We start from the raw sequence: 10,597 nt of genomic DNA, 5'->3' as shown, positions 1-10,597 counted from the left end.
TTTTATTTTATTTTATTTTATTTTATTTTATTTTATTTTATTTTATTTTTTTCTTTTTTTTTTGAGACGGAGTCTCGCTCTGTCGCCCAGGCTGGAGTGCAGTGGCCAGATCTCAGCTCACTGCAAGTTCTGCCTCCCGGGTTTATGCCATTCTCCTGCCTCAGCCTCCTGAGTAGCTGGGACTACAGGCACCCGCCACTGCGCCCGGCTAGTTTTTTGTATTTTTTAGTAGAGACGGGGTTTCACCGTGTTAGCCAGGATGGTCTCGATCTCCCGACCTCGTGATCCGCCCGTGTCGGCCTCCCAAAGTGCCAGGATTACAGGCTTGAGCCACCGCGCCCAGCCTAAAGTAAATTTTTGCAGTGTATAATCAAGATTATACAATTTGATGCTATTAGTAGCGATCCTGAGGATGTTGACAACTGGTTTAATTAAATAATGATTGTGTGGTGTTTGTGGTTTACAAGCACCCTTTCTCTATTCTTTTCTGGTTCAGGAGAACACAGAGTGGGTGGTTTGATATTAGTGTTAGTATTAATCTCATTTAAAAATTTTCATCTGTATGGATACTTCTGTTCATGTGATGTGACTTGCGTAAGATCACACAACTCACCGTACATTCAGGTTTTACGAGTTCTGACTCCAAATCCCTCTCCTAGTTACAAGAGCACGTGTCAGTTTTGGGGAGCAAGTAAATGGTAGTGGGTTTGTTTTGAGGCAACAGGTGGCTGACTCGTGTGGCTATGGTGGCGGAGGCTCCTTGGGGACCGTTTGTCCCCCAACCATTCCAGCTGTCTACTTCAACACTAATCTGCCTCTCAAGAGTGACTGGCTCCCTAATGTCCATAGAATAAAGTAAATTCAAATCTTTTAGAGGATGTGTTTAGTCCCTCAAAGCTGTCAGGCCTCCAGCATTTAAACAGTACATAACAGATGCTTAGTTCAGGTTTGCTGACAAGATTTAGATAATCTAATATATATTAGTATAGTTTTGTTATAGGTACAACTTTTTAAAAAGAAATTTCCCATAGCCAAGTACAGTGGCTTATGCCCTGTAGTTGCAGCTACTCAGGAGGCTGAGGCAGGAGGATTGCTTGAGCCCAGGAGGTTGAGGCTGCAAGGAGACATAATCATACCACCGCACTCCAGCCTGGGGTACAGAGTGAGACCTCGTCTCTTAAAAAAAAAGAAAAAAAAAAGAAAGAAAGAAAATTAATAAGGTGATTGATTTCCCATTTGACTAAAAAGTAGGCTCTTTTGTTTTGTCTAAAAACCAACAAAATAGTATATGGCTTGTCTATCTTTTGTGAATATGTATGCCTCAAAAATAAAAACTAAATATTACCTTTATTTGCCTAATGACTATAAGCTGTTTCATGTATTATATAAAATGATTAAAATATTGTTATAGTTTTAATCAAATATTTAAAAATTTTTTTCCACTCCCCCTTTTTGTTTCCAGAAAGTGATGTGCCTACTCACTGTCCTAGTCAGTGGTGGCCATATGCCGGCCACTGTTACAAGATTCACAGAGATGAGAAGAAAATCCAGAGAGATGCTCTGACCGCATGCAGGAAGGAAGGTGGTGACCTAGCAAGTATCCACACCATTGAAGAATTTGACTTTGTTCTCTCCCAGCTAGGATATGGTGAGAAGCCTGACAGTGATAATATACTTGGCCTTAATCCTGGGAGCACCCCCTCTCTACCTACCTCTGGAAAATTTTATTAGAAACATCAAATTTAATCAATGTAAATTAATAATTCAATGAACAACGTATGAATTTAATCACAAATGCTAAAAATGCCACAATGTGAAAATTGTATAATAATTGAAAGAATTCTTATCGCTGAAAGATAATTCAATTTTTTTCTTTTAATGTGTAATCCATTTATAGATAGTTTTAAAACATTATTTTTAATGTATTATCTGGATTCGGAGCAGTCTACCTTACGCTTGTCAACAATGATTAATTCCTTGGAATTATCTATGTGTGTGTATGTGTGTATCTTCTTTGTTTAGGTCCATATTTTATCTCCTAAAAAAGATCTCTAAATGGACTGTTTCAGACTTTGGATTTCTTTCTTCTTTGTGAATTTAGCTGATGCTGGGAGGGTGTTGAACAGTGAAAAATATAGAATTTTTTTTTTTGAAATGGTTAGATGTCAGCCTAAACATTTTAAAGAAATATATTTCTTGGCCAAGGTACAGTGGCTCACACCTATAATCCCACCACTTTGGGAGGCCAAGGTGGGAGGATAGCTTAAGCCCAAGAGTTTGAGGCCAGCCCAGGGAACATAGTAAGACCTCATCTCTACTAAAAAAATTTTTTTCTAAAGAAATGTATGTCTCAATTTTAGGTGCATAATTAAAAATACATAGAAAATGTACTACCCAGAAAGAAAAAAAAAATAGATGAATAAAATGAGTTGGGAATGCTTATCCTGAAGACGAATGACTTGAGAAACAGCATAATGATAATGGGCACTCAGCAGTGCTTGTTGATTAAATGATGATCATTTTCATCTTCCACTGATGAGGCTGCTGAATAGCTGCAGCTGCTCTTCATTTCCCCCCAGCAAAACAAGAGGAAATGGATGGTGGACATGGTGGAGATAGCTTCCTGACACATAGTGCTTGGAAACTGATGGGGGCTGGGGGAGGGGAGGAAAAAGCGATTAACAAATAGATGAGAAAAAAACAGAGTAGTACCAGAGAAAGACTTAAAAGACCCTGAAACACTCCTACCCCTAGCACCTGTCGAATGGTATCCATCCTCCTGTGTTGACCCCATCGAGTGTCTTAGGCCATGAGAATAGCCCAGCTGCAGCCTATGAACAATTTCTTGGGTATTCTGTGTCTACCTATCCTGGAAAATTCACACTAGAAGATAATAATGGAATCAGAACTGATATGTCTGAATAACAGTTACTTAAATTTAGTGTGGCACTTATCATAGCCAGTAAAGTTTGCAAATGATTTAGCAGAAAACAGGTTAGTTAGGATGCTATAGAACTAGAGTGCACATTTAACTCTACTTTCTATAACATACTATAGTAAAAGAAAGAAAGCTGATGTTTTTATTGCTATAATTATTTCAGGAAATTGGATGGTCAAAGTTGCTTTCAAATTCAGCTTGAGAATTAATAAATTAGAAAACCTTCCATTAAAATTATTGATAAGGTTTTATTTTAAACAATAAAATAATATTAATACAAGTAAAGTTGTAGAGTTAAAATTATTGTTTCTAAAAAAAAGCCTAGAAATTTTTTTTAGATGGTTGAGATGATACCTTTTGTATTAATCATGGAAGTATATTTCAAGTGAATACTTTGAGACCTTTACACGTAAGTTGTAATTATACCAATGAATACAACTTCCCCAACTGATTGATGAAAATCAGCATAACAACTTTATACTCACATCTTATGTATTTTTCTAGGATCAAGATTGTGCTTAGGAATTGAAGGAGTTATGGGGAAGAACAATTTATTGAGAAATATGTATATAGAAAACTCTTAATACTACACTCTAATTATGGGACTTAGGAGGTTAGTTTTCCTTTGATCTTCAATTGAAATCTTTGAGGGGTACATGAGGTCACTTGGAAGCCTATATTTGTTGCTGAAGAGATCACGATCTGCAAATCAAGTGAAAGAAGAAGAGGATCATCTTGGCAATGTCATTCATTGTCCACGGCACTGGAAACATCTGCCAGGGCTGGCGCCAGGCCAGCCAGAGACTTCTCCAAAAGCAGAGTTGAATGGCAACTTTCAGGAGGAAGAGACTAAACCGCTTAGGGAGATTCTTATACATTGTGATATTTTCCTCATTTTCCACCACAACATCATCTTTACAATACTTTGGCAACTAATTGTGTTATACCACTAAATGATCACACATCAAGCATTCACGATGGGACTCCCAGTTGTGTGAATTAGGTAGATATTGATTTGTGTACGCTTTAACTTTTTTTTTTTATTTAGACAAGTTTATCTTTTAGCCATGACATCTTAAACCTTCATTGACTTTAACTTTGTCCCATTTTTGTTGTGATATTTAGGAATTTTTAGCATGGCACCTACTTATAAAATCAATAATGCTCCCCATAGAATTTCAAAACAAAATGGTCACATTTTAAATCTATATTGGTTGTTTTGGTTTTAACCTCATTTGTTATTGAAGTTTTGCTGGAATTTCATGGCATTTCATGGTGAAAATGATTACAGATTCATTTGTGTGCACAGCCTAAGAAGTAGCTACCAAATGTCAGGTGCAAGTCTCACCTCTTGGTTTATAATTCTTTCACTATATAGATACTTTTCACTCCCAGTACACTGATTGATCTTTAACGGAAGCACCTAGAATGTTCTTGATAACAACAGTCAGTAAAATAGAAGCAGTTTAAAATTTTTGTTATTTTAAAACATTCATCAATTTCATCATAGTCAAATAGATGTATATAAATAGGCTACCATATTTCCAATAATATAAGTGCAGTTGACGTGGTAAATTATTTGTAACAATAAAAGCAGCTTTGTAAGATAGAGCATAGTAATAGACCTACCTCAATTTTGTTTTTGTAACTGCCAGGAGATACAATCTATAATATTTCCGCCAAAGAATACAGTCGTATTCACAATGTAAAGAGTACACAACCTCAAACTAACAAGGTAAAATGTAGTTGGCATCTAAGTCGACAGCATGCAGCTCAGATGAATACACAAGAGGACTATCTTTCATGATGGTGATCATATCAAGGGAAGTAGAGCCCTGTTGATGAAGCAGAGTGCCTTCCGTTCCTTTTACCCTCCCCCCACCGACCTTTGGAAAGCAACCCTTATTTATACTACTGTGTGTTTCTTCCTGTTTAGAGCCAAATGATGAATTGTGGATTGGCTTAAATGACATTAAGATTCAAATGTACTTCGAGTGGAGTGATGGGACCCCTGTAACATTTACCAAATGGCTTCGTGGAGAACCAAGCCATGAAAACAACAGACAGGAAGATTGTGTGGTGATGAAAGGCAAGGTAAGGCCGCTTAATTTCTGATATTTATAATGAAAGTCACAGGGGATTTTTCCTTCTGTCCCACTCAGTTACATATGTTTGTTTGGATTGTTTTTATTTCACATAAATTGGCAAGGATCAAAGGAAAAAATTCAGATTTGATTTCTTGAATCCCTCTCAATTGTCTAGCAAAGTCAAATTTTCTTTTCTTTTTTGAGATGGAGTCTCGCTCTGTCACCCAGGCTGGAGTGCGGTGGCGTGATCTCAGCTCACTGTGATCTCCACCTCCCTCGTTCAAGTGATTCTTCTGTCTCAGCCTCCTGAGTAGCTGGGACTACAGGCACGTGCCACCACATTCGGCTAATTTTTGTATTTTTAGTAGAGACAGGGTTTCACCATATCGGCTAGGCTGGTCTCAAACTCCTGACCTCATGATCTGCCCACCTCAGCCTCCCAAAGTGCTGGAATTACAGGCGTGAGCCACCATGCCCAACCCAAAAATAAATTTTCAAGAGGATCACTGAAGCGACAGACAGAAACTTTTGGTTCAAGGATGAAATTGGCCTGTAACAAATACTCATATTGTTCCTATGGCACTATATATATGGCCATATATATATATAGTGCCATATTATAATGGTGTATATATATATACTAAAGCTCTCATTTGACTAGTTAAGCCATATATATATGATTATGTAGGTACATGTAAAAAGTGATTATAAACCATATATATGATTACAAGAGACGTAAAAAGAGATATATATGTATGTTTGTGTATATATATGTAAAAAGGGATCATAGCTCCATACATATGTAAGAGATACATATACACCGAGTAGATGCAGACCTACTTAGAACTATGGTAGATGAGGTCTGGAACCTGTACTTGGGGAGCTACATTCATTTTTTTCAGTTTATATGGAGATGTCATATGAAATGATGGTGTCTATGATTAAAATATGACCTTAGTGACTGAAAAATGTCATCAAATTTATCTTTTATTAATAGACAATAAACACAGTGATTAAGAGGCTGGGTTTTACTGCATGACTGATGCCTTTATTTGCAAAGTGGAAATAAGAGCTGTAGTCAGCTCACCTGTGGATATGAGGTGTTTTGTTGTTGTTATAGTTTGTTTGTTTAAGACAGAGTCTTGCTCTGTCACCCAGGCTTCAGTGCAATGGTGCAATCTCAGCTCATTGCAGTTTTGACCTCCTGGGTTCAGGCCTTCCAAATAGCTGTGACTACAGGTGCATGCCACCACGCCTGGCTAAGTTTTTGTATTTTTGGTAGAGATGGGGTTTTGCCATGTTGCCCAAGCTAGTCTTGAACTCCTAAGCTCAAGCAATCCGCCCACCTCACCTTCCCAAAGTGTTGAGATTTCAGGCATGAGCCATTGTGCCAGGACCAGGATATAAGTATTAAATAATGCATGTATAGTACACAGTTCCCAGCCCATATTTATTGTTCAATAATTTTTGTCATTGTGGTTGTTTATTTTTGTCACTGTGGCTATTATTTTTGTCATTGTGGTTGTTTTTATCGTGATGGATGGAAAGTTTAAGAACATATTAGGTGTTAACTATCCAAAGAGTAGACAGAAGAAACCAGAAAGCAGCATGCTTGGAGAAGGTGAAAGGTCAGTGTGGTTGAAATCATGAAGTTAGAGCCGGAAGGGTGGGTAGGAACTGAGGTTCAAGAAATATGAATTGTCTCAGAGGGGTAAGACCAAGTGGCAATTTATAAATATTACTCTGGCTAAAGGCTTCCATATTAGATTGCATTGGGCTGAGACCAACTAAGAGATGGGGCATTAAAGACAGACAATACAGAAAACATTTTTATTTATTTATTTATTTATTTATTTATTTATTTATTTTTTGAGATGGAGTTTCGCTCTTGCTGCCCAGGCTAGAGTGCAATGGCACAATCTTGGCTCAATGCAACCTCTGCCTCAAGAGTTCAAGTGATTCTCCTGCCTCAGCTTCCTGAGTAGCTGAGATTACAGGTGTGCGCCACCACACTCAGCTAATTTTTTTGTATTATTAGTAGAGATAGGGTTTCACCATGTTGGCCAGGCTAGTCTTGAACTCCTGACCTCAGGTGATCCACCTGCCTCGGCCTCCCAAAGTGCTGGGATTATAGGTGTGAGCCACCGTGCTTGGCCCAGAAAACATTTTTTTCAAGATGTTTAGCAGCAAAGGGAAGGAAAGGAGAGGTCCTGTTAACATGAAATCTCAAAGGAAAAGGGAGGGGATAGAATCTGAAATAAAGTGGAAGATTGAGCCTCAGATCCAGGAGAAAACTCATCGGTAGAAATAGGAAAAAGGGAGGAAAGATGACTGCGGTTTCATGATGTTTTCAAGTTTGGTGTGTTGGGTGTGGGAGATTTTTCTGGATGGCTTATATGAACTTGATTAATATGAAGACAGAGCTGACTACAGAGATTGATGAAGAGGCACCAGGCAAACCTTTTGTGAGCACCATCATCTAAGGACTTATAGACATTTTTAATTTCTCCCTGGATTCCTCTAAACAGTGGCTTGGACATCTCAGATATAAATTCATACTGGGGTTCCAATCTCTTTTTACATGTTTGTAGCCAGAGTCAAAATTACTGTTTACATGTGAACATGTCAATTACCTTTCCTTTTGGTAGATGCTGTTTTCTCTCAATAACCTTGGATCTTAATTTTCCTCCTCTGAGGCACAGTTACAAGAAAATAACATCAAAGTCTAAAACTGGCCGGGCACAGTGGCTCACGCCTATAATCCTAGCACTTTGGGAGGCCAAGGTGGGTGGATTGCCTGAGGTCAGGAGTTTGAGACCAGCCTGTCCAACATGGTGAAACCCCGTCTCTACTAAAAATACAAAAAAATTAGCAGGGCGTGGTGGTGGGTGCCTGTAATCCTAGCTACTTGGGGGGTTGAGGCAGGAGAATCACTTGAACCTGGGAGGCGGAGGTTGCCATGAGCCAAGATCATGCCACTGCACTCCAGCCAGGGGGACAGAGTGAGACTCTGTCTCAAAAAAAAAAAAACAACAACGATATTCCTTTATTTTTTTTCTCTCTGCTCCCTGCAGGATGGGTACTGGGCAGATCGGGGCTGTGAGTGGCCTCTTGGCTACATCTGCAAGATGAAATCACGAAGCCAAAGTCCAGAAATAGTGGAAGTCGAAGAAGGCTGCAAGAAAGTGAGTGCGCCATGCCCACGGTGACTTAAGCTGAGCACATATGAATTGATACAGTTGGCTTTATTTTTATGTGTGGAAGTGCCTTGTTATTGCAGTAGCCAAGGGTTTCTGCTGTCTCAATCTTCAGTGGCTTATTGTTAGTGTTTGATCTCACTGTTCTCCTTAAAGTTTTCTTTGGAAATTCTCTGTAGTTGATATGGAGATACACAAGGCCAGTAGCTCCTTTCAGGATGTCTCGGGAATTGGAAGAGAGAGAACAGGAACTAAAAGTGGCACATCAGAGGGAGTCTGGCTAAGTTGAGGACAGGCCATGGGAGAAAGTGTCATCCGTAGTCTACTACAGTCTGTCATCCTATGGGTTGTTAAGAACATTTCCGGTAGATACCCCCAAGTTGCTGATAGCAAACGACCCTTAGTCATTTTTCCCCATTTATAATATTTCTGATGAGGCGTCTTCTGGAGAGGATTCTTCTCAGTAGGTCACTGCAGTGGGGAGGTAGGAAATCCAACCTCCAACTGGTACCCACATTAACTCAGTGGTCCCTGTGAAATCGTTTTTTAAAGCATACAGAAGCTTCAAAAACATAGGGTTTATGGTTTTCATTTTTCTGTTTGATTACTACTTCCTCTTTTCTCCTTTCTCATTTTCTTTGAATAGAAACGAAGTAGAAGCTATTTTTTTTTCCCGAGAGTATTATGTTGTGGTCACATAATCTTATAATACATACCAGAAAGCAGATAATTTGCTACTATAAAAATAAACCATAAAGAAATAGAGCAGATAATGGAAAATCATAGCATGGAAGAGGCACAAAGGACCTGGGTGATTTCAAAGTTCCTCTTCTAAGTTTTGAATTCTGGAAACTTCAGCTCAGAGAAGCAATGTGGCTTTCTGATAGAAACAGAGGCAAGGTTATAACCCAAGTCTCCTGTCCCTAGACCACTATCCTTTGTTTCGGTTCCAACATACATTCATATTGTTTGCCTGATCATATACTTACACAAGAGTTTGTATATTACTGTCATTTTCTAAAAATAACAAACCTTACATTTTTATTACTTTTAATCAATCTAAGTTTTATTTTTTCTATTTTCCTACACATCTAAAATCTTGATAATAATCCTGTTTAATCATTAGGATAATAATAAAAATAAAATAATAGCAGTCCTTTATCAAGTACAATTATTGCATTCTAATAGATTTACAGGATTAATATTACAGTCCTGATTAAAAAGAAGAGGAAACTGAAGCACAAAGAGTTTAAACAACTTTACCACTTTAAAAACACCTGTTGTTGACTCTTCCTTAAAATGGATTGTTTTCTCATATGGTTTGTTGTTGTTGTTGTTTTTGAGACAGAGTCTTGCTCTGTTGTCCAGGCTGGAATGCAGTGACACGATCTCAGCTCACCACAACCTCCACATGGGTTCACGCATTTCTGCTGCCTCAGCCTCCCAAGTAGCTGGGACTATAGGCGCGTGCCATCACGCCCAGCTAATTTTTGCATTTTCAGTAGAAACAGGGTTTCACCATGTTGGCCAGGGTGGTCTTGAACTCCTGACCTCAAGTGATCCACCCGCCTCGTCCTTGCAAAGCACTGGGATTACAGGTGTGAGCCACTGCTCCTGGCCAGTTTGTTGTTTCTGGTTGTGATTTAGTGACCTCTCCATCCCCACCCGTCTCCCCAAACGTCACAGTCTCTCTTGACCTGGTTGGTGGGCATATTTCTGATGTGTGGTTTTGCATTCTACTTCTTGGAGTGCTTTAGAGATTCCTCTTTTACAGATTAAGTATGACTTTAATTTTTTGGCTGTGGATTCCCATGCAATGTAGATAGCATAAACTTGGAACTGTCACTCATCTGCGGCACAAACTTGGTATTTATTTTCAAACTCAGGAATTGTTTTTTTCTGGTACTCAGAACCCCAGGTAGATGACAAGACACTGTCATTTCCTGGTTCTGTGGGCAGAATGTTCTAGTTCTCCTTTAACCAAGGGGTTATAGGGGTTAGTGGTATCATTTTTATACAAGGACCTCAGTTTCAACTCCCTGCCTCAAGTGAGACAAAGGCCAAATATCATATTCTGTGTGGACACTAACACCATAGCCCCTAGGACCTTAATTAAGGATCTCATATGTCCTTGGCCAACAACAATTTAGTTTGTGCATTTTTCATTCAGCTTTTAGTATTCTACTAAATTTGGGTATCTGGAGATTTCCCCCTTCTTCCTCTCAAACTCTAGTATGGATTTTTCATTTATTGTTATGTTTTTATTTAGCATTTCTTTCTTTCTTTCCTTCTTTCCTTTTTTCCTTCCTTCCTTCTTTTCTTTTTTCCTTCTTTCTTTCTTTCTTTCTTTCTTTCTTTCTTTCTTTCTTTCTTTC

The 10,597-nt window shown here is 38.6% G+C and overlaps 1 protein-coding gene across 1 annotated transcript in view; it reads left to right on the top strand.

The window, feature by feature from the left end:
• Nucleotides 1-10,597, top strand: part of MRC1 (mannose receptor C-type 1) — a 97,921-nt gene that overhangs the window by 38,366 nt on the left and 48,958 nt on the right. The window contains exons 7-9 of the mRNA XM_023223313.1: nucleotides 1,463-1,648; nucleotides 4,875-5,032; nucleotides 8,100-8,210. Coding sequence (XP_023079081.1) covers nucleotides 1,463-1,648; nucleotides 4,875-5,032; nucleotides 8,100-8,210 — 455 coding nt within the window. The remainder of the gene's footprint in view (nucleotides 1-1,462; nucleotides 1,649-4,874; nucleotides 5,033-8,099; nucleotides 8,211-10,597) is intronic.

The sequence above is a fragment of the Piliocolobus tephrosceles genome, chromosome 9 (genome assembly GCF_002776525.5).
Source record: "Piliocolobus tephrosceles isolate RC106 chromosome 9, ASM277652v3, whole genome shotgun sequence".
NCBI classification, from domain to species: Eukaryota; Metazoa; Chordata; class Mammalia; order Primates; family Cercopithecidae; genus Piliocolobus; species Piliocolobus tephrosceles.
This window is presented reverse-complemented; position numbering and strand designations above follow the sequence as displayed.